Below are 16,445 nucleotides of genomic sequence, written 5' to 3' on the forward strand. Positions count from 1 at the left end.
TGTAGATCCAGAGTAAAATTCAACTTGCCTTAATGAGGGATGGCAGTACTGTCCTTATAAGTATTTATAAAACCGAATCTCAGTCATTGAAAAGAAAAAACCTCACTTCAAACAACACATCACATCGTCCTGCATGCTTATCTCTCGTGTCCATTTTACTTTATAATAAAAAGCTGAAGAAGATGCGACATGAAGTGTGAAGTGGACGGACTCTATTCTTGTGACTGTGCTTATATGCACTTTAAGAGCAATAACTCAAATAATGTCATTAATAAGTGGAGTTGAGAATTTAGCTCTTCGGTAAAAGCTTTGTGTGTTTTTGTGTGTGTCTAAGTGTGTGTTTGTGTGTGTGGTGTTATCACAACACAACAACAGCACAACAATACAGTCATTACGATACTTTTTTTTTCATCTCATATATTTTTTCTCCAGCTTCCTTCCTCTTGAGTGACAGAAGCTGAGTCCGTCTAATTGCTTCCCCTGAAAGAAGCTTGTCACTGCGCTCTCTTCTTTCTTTCTTTCTTTCCTTCATTCTCTCACTTCCTCTTCCTCTTCTCTCTGTCATCATTTGTCCACTTGTCTCTTTGTTTCTAAATGTAAATCAGCACAGGCCACGCAAATATGATGTGGCTGTTAGCGTTGATCACACACACACACACACACACACACACACACACACACACACACACACACACACACACACACACACACACACACACACACTGTTACTACCTCTTGACTGTCGCTGTCAGGTTGACATTGACTTCAGAGGTGAATATGTCATATCATGTTTGTGAGTGTTTCAATTTTGTGCGTATCCTCTATTTTCAATTCGTCAGATTTGTATTGGGCCAATTGCACTATGGGTAGCTAATGAAGCGATAAGTACCCCCCCGTGCACAAGCTTGTCAAAAAAAGAAAAGATGATGATGATTGTCACAGATCTTTTTTCTCTGCTGGTTCTCACCAACATTATTGTTCCTCGCTGCCTTTGCTCATTACAAGGCGACTGTCAATAATGGGCCCTAGAAACCCCAGAGGCTGCCTCATTGTTCCTGCTCAGAGTGACTGTTGTACGCCTGCCTGTTTGAAATGAGCTGTTCTCCTGCCCTGCGTTGATGCTCCTGAGCTACCTCAGAATTATTCCTTGTCATTAGTGAGTCCACCTCAAACAGTTCCACAGTATATGGTCACTTATTATTGTTTGTGTGCTGGACGTTTTTATGAAAACGTCTATGATGCAAAGCAAAAAAAAAACTTTGTGTTAATCCTACCTGGTTTATCTGCAGTGAAGTTGTTGTGCATCCTCAATCAACCAGATTTTTTTTTTGTTGTTGCAATGGTCTGCTGAGCAGTGATCTCCAGACCTGTTATTCAGCTCGATATAAAGCACTGCAGCAGCAAAACTAAAATGATGCTTTTATTTGGAGGAAAAGTTGCTGAAGAGGAAGTGATTCTATGAATGTTGTTGCCATGACAGAGATCAGAAGGTCTGTGTCAGTCCATGAAATTACTGACTTTATTAAAGTGGCTTTTGGGCAAAGGGACTGACTGAGGATGTAGAAAAAGACATTTTCAATGTGATCCACACACACTTATCTGTGGTCCACACCAGTGCACATGAGAAATACACAATTTGTAAACACAGACACACACACACAGCTGGTCTGAAGGTAGCGTTCATCAAAGGAGGAAGTACACTATGTGTGCCTCCCTGAGGGTTTGTCAGGATATGTTTTGAATATTCATATTTCACTGTTTGTTACATTTTCTTGTTGGTGTTTGGGTACGTGTGTGTGTGCTTGTGTGTGTGTGTGTGAGAGAGAGAGAAAGAAAAAGTAGGTCAATTGGAAAATAAAATGATGCAATTCATGTGTTCTTTCTTTTGTATTGCTTTAAATGTGTTAATTTAAGTATCAAACCTTCATCAGTTTATCATCAGAGATGTTTTTTTCTTGCTTGCATTGTTGCCTATTTGAAGCTCATGTCATTTCTGAACAACCAACAACTGGTTTCAGTGCTGTTCATAGTTTTCCAGGTGTAAATGTGGAGAGAGACATCTTCACAGGTGCAAGTTAATGGTTTCACAGTGAAGATTAGATCACATTGATTAATTCATCATTAAATCAGTAAAAGAAAAAAAGTGAGAGTTCAGAATCCTTGTGTAATCCAACCTGTGTCAAATTGTGCCAAAGATTGTCTTTACTACCTTTTGGTGATATAATTAATAATTTGTTTTTTTTTTATCCTCTCATTCGAGCAGAAACAACAGGACGTTCGGCTCGTTGCTTGAAAAGTCGGAAAATATCTGCGATTTAACTTAAACAGTCGACTAAATTGATTCTCTTTATCAGCTTGTGGTGACACGTTTTAAAATGTTTGTTAATTGATTACAAATCAGAACAAAAGCATAATTGTATGGATGTTGCCTTGAGGTTTAAAAGAGAAACGTGAGGGCAGAATAAGTAGAGTCAGACAGAGAAGGGCGGAGAAGAGGAGGGAGCTGATGAGGAAACATTTGGAGGAGAGGCAGGTGTGAATGAGTTAAATTGATGGACAGAAGATGACGGTTAGAAATGCCTCAAAAATGACAGCTTGTCTGTTGAGAATGGAGACAAGCAAGAAAGAAAGAAACAGGAGAGGGATGGAGTGAATGTCTGGATGAATCAGTAGATGATGAATTAATACAGTGGCTGATATAAAAATATTTATTCAGTTCTGTTTGATCTGCTTCATTTGATTCTGATTATTTGTTTAAATCTGAGAGACCATCACCAGGAAGTTTCCACGTGTAAACAACAAAAAATATGTCAGCGCACAATTACAGTTGAGGTTGTGTTAATCGATCCTTTTTTTTATCATCGTGAAATGTTTCAAAGAGGGACAGAGTGGCTGTTTGAACAATGTAGCCGTGGGTGGGGTTGAGTGGGCGGCCTGTTGAAGAGATGCCGAGTGTTAGATCCACTCAACGCTGCCTCTCCTCCATCTCCTCCATCTATCCATTCCTCCATCTCTCTGTCCATCTGTCCATCACACACCCACCAAACAACTCATATTCCTCTCTATGAACACTTGAATACAAAAAAATAAGGATTCTGTGTCCATGTGTTGTCTTCCTATCCTCCTAAATATTCATGATTTAATATATTTTAACATAATCTTTGTAATTTTACCGTCAGACATCAAGACAGGAGTGATAGCAGCATCTCCACATTCTTGGGTCATGCTCCACCGCTCCTCGTGGAAATCAGATCAGTGCTTTTTTGAGTAAAACTAATGAAATAAAATGGCAATTGAACAGCAGTAGAAAGACAAGGGGACAGTTGCAACTTTCAAAACGCAAGACTGAGACAAATTGACACAATAAAAAATGAATGATCGATGGAAACGGTGAGAGACAAGAAACAAGGAGCGGAATCAAGAGGTGGTGGTGGTGGAGAGGAGAGTGTGGGAGGGCCGGTGTGTTAGAAGACAAAGGACTCCGAGGATGAGAGGAGCGCTGGAGAGAGAGTGGAGGATGAGGGAGGAGGATACAGCTCCTCTGAAGTGTTTACTCCTGTGGATGCTGGAGCAGAGAGGAATAAATCCACACTAAGGAGAGTGATGGTTTATTGGTGGCGTTGTTGAAGATTTTGGTAGCTTGTCTACATTCTTTATCTCAGACCATGAAAATGTTTGGATGATCCTTCAGGTCAAGGCTGGGATCTGATCTGAGGATTTATACTTGGTGCAGTTTGCATCAAGAGCAGCCTGAGGAGCTTCGCTGTTATGATGATTCAGAGGAGTGATCTCATTGGTGTGTGTGTGTGTGTGTTGTGTGTGTGTGTGTGTGTGTGTGTGTGTGTGTGTGTGTGTGTGTGTGTGTGTGTGTGTGTGTGTGTGTGTGTGAGAGAGATTGATAAATACAGAAAGAGCAACAGATCAGAGAGAGCTCATCCTTCCTGGCCTGTCACTGCTGCCTTACACACACACACACACACACACACACACACACAGATAATACAACCAGGTGAAATTGCAATGATGATGTAATTTCTAAACACCGTCCTCGGCTCTCCACGTTTCCGTCTCATTCGCCCTTACATCTCTAAAGCAAATGGAAATCTTCGACATCATTACTCAAACAACTTCTCGTCTTTAGCAAAGATGAGGATCAATGAAACGTATAAACATATAAATTATAACAAGATGGCCTGCAAAGTGTGAAGGTGTCATACAAAAAGGAAATTGATGACTTCCAGGCTGGCTCCGGGTGAAATTTCTAAATTTGAAATGTTGCATTTGGATCCAATGGATCATAGGTTAAGGATTTATATCTATTTTTTGAAAAAAAAAAAAGGCTAAGGTTTATATTTCTTTATTTAACTTTTACTGTTCAATAGATTTATGCTCTCAGCAGGACTGTGAGACTTCTCCTGGCGGTGCATTGAGTGAAATGCTACAATTAAAATGCTAACTTCATAACGACAACGCTAACTTGATAATATTTAGCATGTATTAATATATCATGTTCACCTTCCTATCTTCTAAATGAACCGACTAGAAAAAAAACAACAGTTCCCTAATTTTCTCGATGGAAAAGAAGCTACCGCTCTTCTTCCAACTGCCTTCGGCACCGTGATAGACAGATGGTTCATCCAATCACCGGCCAAGTGTTTTTTGAAAGATCCAGCCCTTTTCCAAGTTTCCGAATGTAGCCTTCCCAGATGGTTCTGTGTGACAAACCATCTGCCGCGTTAGATTAACATGAATGTGTCATTAACCTATTAGCATGCCATGTTTTTGATACTGCAGATATTTGGCTATAAACCAGTGTTGGGCAAATTTATCGACCTGATTATGGCGCTAGATGAAAAGTCATAAAGAATATTACAAATAAATAGTCTTATGGAGAACATGCTTTTGTGAAACCAAACAGTCTCTTAAACTGATGTTGAGATTTTTTACCATTTATTGTTCATCTTGTACCAGTGACGTAATTCGGAGCCGCAGTGGCAGTCCGGAGAAGAACTTCCGAAAAATAATAGGAACCATCTTTGAGTAGAAAATATTAAACTCCTACTTTGGGTTTTTAGTTTGTTCCATATCCCATCCACTAACACGGAGGATGCATTGTTTATGACCTATACTGCCGCCAGCCACTAGGGGGTGATCAAGACACTTTGGCCTCACTTTTCGCCATGTTGTTTTAAAACTCTGCATAAATAAATGTTTGGACTATAATTTAATGCTATTTGGTAACTTTTCTTTTTAGTTTTACAGTGAAATATGAAAATAAGATTACGGATATAAATAGAAAGCTATAATTTCAAAAAATGAATTCAACAAATGTGAAATGAACTTAGACTCCTTAGCTTTTCTCCCCCTGTTGGCCCACTCAGTTGTTTTTTCCCGTGAGACTCCTTCCTCCACCTGAAACTTTCATCTCTGCCTTGGGGCTGAGATGAAACAGCGGGGCCACCTTGCACGCAGCACGACGACTGGCCCCTCGAGTTTCTCGGGTCTGCTTGCGTCGTTCAGAACTCCCCTGTTTTTAATTAACTCCTTCAACAGGGACCGTGGCAGCAGAATTGCAGCCTTCGAGATGATTTCAACAGGAGACTTTCTTTCTTTTCCTGCGCCCCCTACTCTCGCCTCAAAGGAACATGGGGAATAATCGACATGTTCAGAAGCGGAGGGCCATAATTAAAACGCCAGGACTTTTGTGTACACCCACCCCCTCCCCCTCCTCGATGTTTTCTCCTTTTCATTTTTTTTGACATAGTTCACTCGGTATAGCCCACGCACTGATTGCCAGGGTGTGAATTATAAGATTATTTTGTAAGCTATTGAAGAATCTTCAAGCTCTCCCTTTCACTGCCGGAGAAAGTATTGAGCAGGATTTGACGTCAGCCCCCACTTGTCTGTCTGCATTGAGTCATTAGAGGTAATAGAAAGAGAGGGAGAGAGCTTTGGCATAAAACCCAAACCATATTCCGTCCATCTCCTCCTAATGTCTATGTTAGGTAGCATACTTAGCGGGTTAAAACTGGATTAGGCTCTCAGCTTAGTGTAAGATATCAATTACAGAGTGTATGTGCGTAATAGATTTGGGTGGAGGCGGCATCCGAATGGAAATGTAGAAACTGGGAGAGAAGTAGTGAGTGTAGTCAGAGCGGAGTAAGGTGGGAAGAGGAGGCACAAAAAGACGATGGAGATCAATAGAGATGCAGAAGCACTGGAGGCTGATAGATGAAGACACAGAGAGGTGGGGAGAGGTTCTCTGTGTTTTAGCTCGATCCTGACCTTGCGTTAGATCTTCCTACAGTCATGTTCTCAGTGCAGTAGTTGCACTTTTCAACTTTTCTTTTTTTTTTTTTTGCTGATATTTTCCATCCAGCACCTGCAGGTACCTGAGCTGCACACACACTCTGTCTCGGATGACTCTACAAACAGAGGAACAGTTCATACTGTGGTTGGTGTATTTTTAAACCAAAGACTGCGGACATTGTGTTCGTCTTTATTTTGAATTGTTTACAACATTGTGACCAGATTGTCCATAGTTGATTTCCATGCTGAAGGAAAAGTGTGATAAGAACTACCTGAAGGACAGAACAGAATATCCTTATGCCAACAATTATTTATTGTGTACTCCCAACAGCTAACATGGAGGAGTTGGGGGTTTACAGTGCAGCCAGCCACCAGGGGGTGATCAAAGTGATTTGGCTTCACATTTAGTAATTGAAGTGAAACTCATCACTCAGTTTGCATTGGTTTGGTTTGGCTGGAAACACCATATGTTTGTAAGATCGCTCATAATGGTGATTTCTGGCTGCGTTGCTCTGAGTGGCAGAGACACCAGCTGCCACAGTTTTCATCCAAATAATTCAACTCACTCAGTTATTTGAAGGCCTGGTATCAACAAACTTTGTTCCTGCGGGGCCAGACTGTTTGTCGAGCTCTCTGTAACAAACATGGAACCTGGTGCTACATGGCGTTTCTTTAGTCGCTGCATTGTCCAGAAGATGTTTATGGTGATTTACAGCCTGGAGCAGAATCCAGAGTGTATGAATCATACCCTCCATCTTTTTTTTTCCTGTCTAGCTCGTTCTCCACATCTGACCACTGAATATGTACACGTCGACACACAGCAGTACACGTTTTCATACAGATTATGCAGATTGAGGTGTGTGGGCAGTAAAATGACCTGTTGTTTAGAGCTCTGTCTGAAATAGCAAAAAAAAAAAGCTTGATGCCGCCCACTTTGTGTGTAGAAGGAAACACATTTGCAAACCTGTTTGATTTGTCACACTCATGAAGGCGTATAATGGTTCCAGATACCCAGGGGGTCTGTGGCGCCCCAACAGAGGTCAATCCCAAAAAAGAACATCCATTGATGACAATATTTGTTTTTTGTTCACAAAAACATAATAAATGCAGGTTAGATTTTTTTTATTTTCCTTTTCAGCATGAAAAAAGATCAAGCATTATTTTAATATTTATGTATAATTGAGTATGATATAGCCATTATAGACTTTTATATCCCTGTATATGATATGGACCGGGTTGTTCATCACTCTTTATATTTATATTTAAATACACACACAGTTTTTAGAGAGAGTTTTCGCAGTAGTTGAGAACTAAACTTTTCTGCACACTTCTTCAATTCAACACTTGCTGCTGGATTTGGCCTTTTCTCACCACCCGTAATGGAAAACAAGAGCTACAATTGATACTCGACTTCTCCTCCACACGACCAGTTTGCAGGCTTTCACTGTCACTTCAACATGTAGCACCATTTTCTAGACACAAAAGTGGGATACTTAAAACGGCCATCACGATATAAGAGAGTGTAAACTCTCAGGGGCTGACTCTGCCTCCTCGTTACTGACCATGTCTGTAAATATCCTCTGACAACACAAGATCTTTGAGGCCGATAACGGCACCAAGTTTTTTTGACATCATTCAAAAATATTATACTGGCTAAAATGTTAATTTTCTTTACACAACCCATAACATAATAACATAGAAAAACACTTAGCATGGCTAATATCGGCCAATATATCGGCCTGGCTTACTCATTTGTCAGCTTCTCCTTTCATGTACAATATCTGCATTATTTTAGGGTCAGGATCAGCACATGTTTGGTTGGAGCTGAGATGAAAGACACTGGGTTGATTCACATACACCTGGATGACCACAGGGGTGACTGCATGAACAAAGCATCAGTGTACTGACGCACAGTGAAATGTTCCAAATCAAAAAGCACATTATGAAAGATACACAGATATTTTCACTCTTTCACCGCAATTATATAGGCCTTAGATATATAAGCACTGTGTTTATATAATGTTGTTTCCAAACTGGGGGAATCTTGTGAATCATTTCACTGTAGCATGAATCAGTGATTCTTAGTTTCTCGTCACAACACTTTTTAACTGCATCGCCGTGGACCTCAGAAGTTTCTGGGTATCGAATAGCATTTTTATTTGAATGTTTGTTGGCTCTATTGTTGATCACAGACTATGGTTCTTACAGCAGCATTGTCAGATGTTTAGGTTTCAAATGAGGCCTGTTCATCTTAGCGATGTCTAGCAAATAACATAAAATATCAAAACCTCCTCAGTTGACCCATGACACAGAGTAGGCTTATCTGCTTTATGGGACTGAAGAGGAAGAAAGGGACTTTCTTTGAGCACAGCAGAGGTTTTCAGTATCAAAAAAAAGGAAGAAATCGACTTCTGGGAAGAAAAATGAGGAAACAAACCCACAAATCTGTCAGTGAATAGAAGAGCTACTGTTTGAAACCAAATACGTCAATATTATCAAAAACAGTTTCAACCACAGCCCTAGAAAATGAGATTTTGTTATTTAGAAGTGCTACCTTTCAGGGGTGGATCCAGCGACATGGCCATGGTGGCATTAGCCCTAGCTGAAATCTGATGTGCCCCCACAATGCTAAAAATATATTTAATGATGTGTGGCTTAGCTCCAAGCTGAAGAATTAACAGCAAGGAGTGACTCAAACATGCACATTACTGAATCAGGAGTTGTGCATGGTTGTTGGACATTTAATTGGCCCTTCTGAGTAAATTATAGCCCCTGATTTCGAAAAACCCTAGATACGGCACTGCTACCTGCAGTGTAGTATTGTTTTCCTAAAATATTTCATTCAGGTTGTTGTTTTACACGAGATAAGGTGTGTATTTGTGTGTGTGTCACAGTGGATTCCCCCTACATAGTGGCTCCCTATTGGCTCTCTGGCTAATGTGTTGTATTTCTCTCTGTGTATCTGTCTGTCTCTGTCTTTATGACTGTCCGTCTGTCTGTGACTTTGCTCGTCGTCTTCTTTTATGTCTCATTTTTTGGTCACTTCACCACATGCGGCTTGTCATTTCTTTTCTTTGCTTTTCATGTCACTTGTGTTGTTGTTCTTTGACTGTGTCTCTCTCATTCTGCATTTTTCCACCCACGGCTTCCTGCCCCTTTTTGAATGTCTGCTTTAAATGTATGTTTGTGTGAGTCGTCCCCACGTCCATTTATGTCCGTGCATCTCTTGTCTCCGTCTGTCTTTCCCCCCCCCTCGTCGCTGTCTCCATAATGTCCCCTCCTCCAGCCTTTGTGACTTTGCTGAACGGGGACCAGGCTCAGGATGCCATCCGCTCCCTCCATCACAGCACTGTCCGAGGACGCCTGATCAACGTCACCCTGCAGCCCACCGACTCCCTGCTCTGCCTCACCAACCTGCCGCACACCTTCACCGCCCAGCAGTTGGAGGAGCTGGTGCGCTCCTACGGGAACATCGAGCGCTCCTTCCTGGTGTACAGCGAGCTGACGGGCCACTCCAAAGGATATGGGTTTGTGGAATACATGAAGAAGGACTCTGCTTCACGGGCCCGATCTGAGCTGCTGGGCCGACCACTGGTATGTTAACAAGAATGATCTCTTCACGTTTGATTATCTTACCTTTCTAAATATTATTAAAGACATTTAAGTTTGCACAGCCTACAAGAACCATTCCAATCACACACATTCAGTGCCAATGAAGGGATCTCCCCTCCTCCAGCTTGTGTCTATGACCCCGAGCAGGTTCTCGGTTGACCGAAATGAGCCTTTTACAGACTTATCAGTATCTCTGTGTGTTCATGTTTGCCAATGTGCTCGGATATGAAAACTTATTTTCCAATTAAACAATGCGGAGTGGCCTACATACCTCCACCATAGCAAGTCCCCTGATGAAACCATATTTAAATTCAACATCCGTCCCATAAATATGATCAAGATCCATAAACGGTGAATGAATAAAAATCTCACAGTGTCATTGTGATAAAAGTTTGATATCTTCTTAGGAATCATTACCAATTTGAATATATATATTTATAGATGTCAATTTACCTGCCAATATATCAGTATCTGAATTTTTTTTCTCCCTAGTTTCGATGTAAACTAAGACTTTCTGTCCTGTCATTATTTAAACATACTCGTGCATGAGCACACATTTGAGTATTGGTCTGAGTATTATTCTCTGAGTTATTTTTCTTTAAAACTTGGGGGAAACTTGTAATAATGAAGCTAACAATACATTGGAAAAGAGATCATAAGTAGAATTATTGTCTGAAAGTTGAGGTTGGTTTCAATTTATTGTCAAAAATAATATGCAGAGGGAAAAAAACTACAGCTCAAGGGCTGAAAAACTTTCAAAACCACCTCTATAAGAAGATGGAGATCTACTAGCCTGTAAATTCATACTTACAAATATTATAACCCAATGGAGAATTTAGAGTGACCTTGCGATGTAGAGTGGGAGTGTGAGGTCAGTTGAGAATGGTAAATATCTGATTATATACATACATCACACAACTCTCTGCAGGGCGATCGCTCACTGATGGTGCAGTGGATGGACGTCAACCAGCTGAGCCAGGAGGAGAACCTGCACTCCAGGTGTCTGTGTGTGGACCGACTGCCGCTGGACCTCTGCGACTCCGAGGAAATGACCCAGCTCTTCTCTGAAACCTACAAACCTGTCTTCTGCCAGGTCTGTTTCTATTTCTCTCTCTCTGTGTGTGTAAGATTGCTGAGGTATTCATTTTTTATACTGAACGTTCTTGTTGGCCGTTGGTAAGAAGGTATATTGTATTGAAAGCAGACACCTCTGGATGTGACTGCCATTATGATATATACATATATAAGTATATTAACACAAATGTGACAAGGCCTTTAGTTGTCACCCATCTTACAAGCAGGACCACATCTGCTAAATATTTTTATCCACAAGGTCGTGGCTCATTGAACAAGTCTGTGCTGGGAGACCAAGCTTTGAGATAAACTCTTCATGTTCTCACTGCCTCATAAGCTGCTCTCTGTCTGAACATTTTCTTGAAATCATCCACATGGGCTGTATTTGAAATTGCAAATGTCTGAGTCAGTTGCTTGTGGACATTTTCAGAAATTCTCCTGCCAAAGTCAGAGTAAGCCCATGTAAGAATACAGCAGGAACACATTCAGTGTTTAGTTTATTCACAAATTCAACTTCACAGCGAGCGAGTGGACACGTTGGGGAGTGCGACGGACGCATCAAAGGAATAGAACGAATATCAGATGAAAAAGAATTGTCAAATACGTAGAAGACTCAGAGAAAGTCGACTTGGAAAGACGATGAGATTCAAAAGGTTTTGACGATGGGGACGCATGTCGGTGTTGATGTGCTGTGAACAAAATCCCCTTTTCCACCGGTGAAAAAACATCTGCTAACATCTGGCTTTTGTGTGCAAAGGGAATGGAAAGAATCAGAGATGCAGAGATGCAAACATGACACCAGGGTGAATGCATTCATTTCTTTATTTTGGTCAGTCTAGCCGCTAACATTGAAATTTCTTATTGTTTTAAACACTGGAAACTTTTGTTTTTCGTATCGTGTGAGATGCAACACTGACAGGATTACTGTTATATTATATTATTATTATATTACTCATTAGTTTGTCACACAAACTCCTTTAAATGATCTGTGCTTCCTCAGTTCAGACTCTCACCTCCTCACCCTGTCAAGTGAACACCACCAGGTGAGAGGTGCTGATATAAAGTTCCGGGGGTCACTGTCCCTATTGGCCCACCTCGCTGTATCACTGGGCAACTGTTACCATGGTGAGGTGTGGCTGCTGTGACACCCGCCCCACCCTTCATGTCCCTCCCTCCGTCCCGCTCTGCCTTTTCCTCCGCTCGTTCAGCTGCTTTGTATTTGTTACCACCCTGCTCCGTTACATCCACTCCACCCTCACATGCCCATTTAGTCATTACTCAGTGTGGGTCCGTCATCTCTTCCATTTCCACTTTTAGCTCCACCTCTCTGCCCCACTCCTTCATAGAAATCAATACACCCACATCATCCCGGTCCCATGATGCTTTGTGGGTGTTTAGCTCATGTTGCTTCGCTGTTGCAGAGCCAGCAGGCTTTGACCTATGGTTTGCTGTTTTTTGCTTCTGTACTGTACAGCACAGCGTGCGCCTCAGAAAGTGTATTTGTATCACTGCACCTCACCGTGTGTTTCCTGGAACACTTAAAGCACAAAGCTTATGAAACCGTGCGCACCAGTGAACAAAGATGGATGGATGGATATATGGAGAAATAAAAGAGTCACTGTATTTTTTTATTAAATGTGTGGGACAGTGCACCAGAGCCATTCTAACCATGACTGCTGCCTCAGGCTGTGGGTGCTTGAATAATAGTCAGGGGATCTTCAAAATCTCTAGACTCCATCATTTGGGGCAACATGACATGTACTACATCTCATGGTAACTGATAGACCAACATTGGTGTTGGTTATCCAGTGATAGAAGATGAGCTTTCAATTTTATACATTTATCATGTCTCATTCATTTGTGTTGTTTTGACCAAATCCCCAATTATTTATATTGGATAGAATTAGAAGGGCTTCATCTATAAATTGATATTTGCTCATCACAGTAAAATAGAAATTGCTGTGTGTGTGTTGGTCAATTATAAAATAGAATATGTATTTAATAATAATGTGCACATGTCGCACTTAAAGTAAACATAAATGGAATCATCAGTAATTTAAAGTGTAGAGGCTTGATGCTGTTCCCTGTAAACTTTTGTCATCTCCTCTCCTCCAGTCTGTCTCTCAGCAGAGGATTATTATTATAATGAATCTTCAGGATTAATATAATTGGGTATCTGGTGGCCTCCATGTCATTGGTTCAGGGACATTAAAATCTTTTCTTAAACGATCACCTTGTTTTCTTTCACCTTTTAAATTCCAGGAGACAATCAGAGGCCAGCGTCAGATACTGTAAAGACGTAGGACGTGTACCGCTCAGGGATACAAAGAGAGAAGGTGGTCGTCCTCGTTTGTTTGAGATAACTTGTCTTAGATCATCTGACGGTCATCCGCTTTAGTCTCTCTTGCATAAAACCTTCGTGCACGGAGGTACACCTCAGCCCTCTTGTCACTTTTCCTCTGTTCAGAGTGCACTTAACCTGTGGCTTTGGCCTTGAGCGCAGTAATTCTGCTGCCCACGAAAGGGCCCTTCATTCAGCACTTTAGCCTGAGTCACTCCGCAGAGAGGGAGACAGGAGAGGGTGAAGAATGTCAACCATATTAGAGGAGAGAACAACGGGATGGAGACAGTGCGGAGGGATGGTGAGAAAGGGAGGAAGGAGCTGAGAATGCCAGACCTATTAGAGAGAGAGAGAGGATAGAGGGAGGAAGGCTGTCAGCGAAAGGGAGAGAGGCAGAGCTGAGGGGAAATGGTGAAGAGGCGTCGATTGTCAATCACAGTAAGAAGATTTTTAATGTGACTGAGAACTAGTTAAAAATGCACTTTTACACTCAAACTAAGGGAGGAAAAATGTATGTTGGCAATATGGCGAATATAATGGACATGGAAAAGAGACAGATGGAGGGATCGATGTTGGAGAACGGATGGAGAATGGATGGAGAGATGTTCATGAAACGAAAACCTTCCATACTTTGCAGACTGCACAGGGAAGACTGAGAATAGATACTCTTTCACACACTTTTTATTTTCCACTTGTTTGACGACACAGTTAAATCAACTTTATTTATATCGTTCTGGTCAATAAACAACATATTTGATGTTATATAATAAGGTACAGTGCAAACTATGATGCACATTTGGAATTATTCAGTTAAACTAAGCTCTTTTTGAAGCTTTCACTCAATACACTGTGGGTTTAATTGAGCTACAAGCAAGGGAAGGCATCTACCTCTATCTATTGATTCCAGCTACAGGGTTCTGTGGTCCAGGTCTTTCGTCGCTGCAGCTCAATCTCTTCAGGTCACTTTTACAGTTTCAGAAACTAAACTGCATCCAGCATCACCACAGACCGAGCAAACTGTTCAATCCAAACAGACTCTGTAGAGACTCCGCTGCAGGAAGTCACGAGATTAGATTCATCTGAAGATGTATCAACTTCTTCTGCAATTGTTCGCAGCTAATTAAAGCCAAGTACAATCTTTGGGTGTTTGACACAGATGAAACACACACGTTTTATCAGTGAGAGACCATTTTAATGTTTTAATAAATCTTTTTTCCTTCCCACAAAGCTGATGAAAAACCCTCAAAAACATTTGTTGTTTGTTGAATTTGATTTAGTTTCATCTCGGAACGTCCAATTTTTGTGATTAATGATTTTATCAAGATCCCTCCTCTTTTAAATCTTTTTAACAATAGACACTTTCACTTCTTCTGTCTCTCTTCTTTTCATGAACTCACGCACACACACACACACACACACTCATATACATTTCTTCACAGACAGCTGCGACAGTGCTGTCGTGACCTCATCACTCGGTTTAGACAACTGATGTGGTCATTTATACGGTGTCTCTCTCTCTCTCACACACACACACACACACACACACAGGCACTCACAAACTGACAGGGGTGCTCCTACGAGTGACCCAGTCAGCATCTCTTGGCACCACCACTTGAGGTCAAGAGCTGTCAGACACACTGATAGCTTAGCCTAGCATTCTGCACTGTAAACACACACACACACACACACACACACACACAAAGATGGGTTAAATCATCAAAAAGTATTTTATTTCGATCCCAGCTGCGTAATATGCAACATCAAAAAGCAGAGACACAGAACATGTCATCAGGAGAGTGAGATCAAAACAGTTCACTACTAGTTTCTGCTCAAACGAACGTGGTGAGAGTTTCTGTATCTGTGAAATAAAATAGAAGAACTTCAGAGTAAAGAAGCCTTAATCAATTTCTAAAACCTTTTTTCCCAGCCTTTACCATTTCAAACATAATGTTGGGAGCAGGTTTATTCTTGTTGCAGCAGCGGTGGAGGACTCACATCTCCTCCCTCACAGCTCACCTGTAACGATAGGGTTGCTTTATCTTAGTAACATCCTGGAAGTTCTCAGGTTCGGTCAACAGCCTCTGACGCACACCGAGGCTACACATGTGAGCACAGAGCGAGCGAGAGAAGCAAACAGCTGCTGTATACGTGGGTCATGCTCGGTGCACAACGGCCGACTGTGAATTTGCATAATTGTTTGTGCAAATATAAATAATGATTGAATACTTGTTATAGCGTGAGAGCAGTAGGAGTAGAAATATGAGTACTTTGCATCATTACTCAGGCGTGTACACAGACACAAAGTTGATGATGGCTTCAACGCCATTTGCTCGCAATCCAATTGAATATAATGTATAATATATGTTCCACAGCAGCCGTATTCGTTGTGTGCACATAAAAATAATGATTAGCAACTTTTTATTTGTTTTCCCTCCTGTCCGTTCTGCCTCGTGTTCTCCGTCAGCCTCCATCCCTCCATCCCTCTATTCTTCCACTTGTCAGTTACTTAATCAATCCTCTGTTTTTCACTTCATCCCTTCCTCACTCCTACACTCTCCCATCCATCCATCCATCCATCCATCCATCCATCCATCCATCCATCCATCCATCCATCCATCCATCCATCCGTCCACTTGTCAGTCACTTACTCACTGATGTGTTTCTTACTCACTCCTCTTTTTTTCTCTCCACCCCTTCCTCACTCTTCACCTTTATCCATCCATCCATCCATTCACTTGTCACTTAATCAATCACTGGTGTTTTTCTTCTTCCCTCCTCCCTCCTCTCTTTTTCTCTCCATCCTTTCCTCACTACGACACCATCCACCCATACATCCATGCATCAGTGGTAGAGTGGTTCATGTCATTTCCATACCCGTTGCTTAATGTATGCTGATGATAATAGCCTATCGACCTCCTCCTCATACATCCACTTTCCTCCCTTGTTCCATTCCTTCCTCCCTGTTCAGACCGGAGGGAACAGCAGACGAATGGGAGGAGGAGGGGAGGAGGAGGTGGAGGGCCACTTGATGGAACCACTGATGGTAACAGGCGTCAGCGCTCAGGCTGAGAAAGTGCAAATGCATTTGTTTCCTACTGATTTGTAATCT

At 41.5% G+C, this 16,445-nt stretch overlaps 1 protein-coding gene across 1 annotated transcript in view; it reads left to right on the plus strand.

Moving 5' to 3' along the window:
• Positions 1–16,445, plus strand: part of raver2 (ribonucleoprotein, PTB-binding 2) — a 65,027-nt gene that overhangs the window by 21,827 nt on the left and 26,755 nt on the right. The window contains exons 3-4 of the mRNA XM_069521647.1: positions 9,596–9,903; positions 10,850–11,014. Of these exons, the coding sequence (XP_069377748.1) occupies positions 9,596–9,903; positions 10,850–11,014 (473 nt within the window). The remainder of the gene's footprint in view (positions 1–9,595; positions 9,904–10,849; positions 11,015–16,445) is intronic.

Source organism: Paralichthys olivaceus, chromosome 3 (assembly GCF_024713975.1).
Source record: "Paralichthys olivaceus isolate ysfri-2021 chromosome 3, ASM2471397v2, whole genome shotgun sequence".
Taxonomy (NCBI): Eukaryota; Metazoa; Chordata; class Actinopteri; order Pleuronectiformes; family Paralichthyidae; genus Paralichthys; species Paralichthys olivaceus.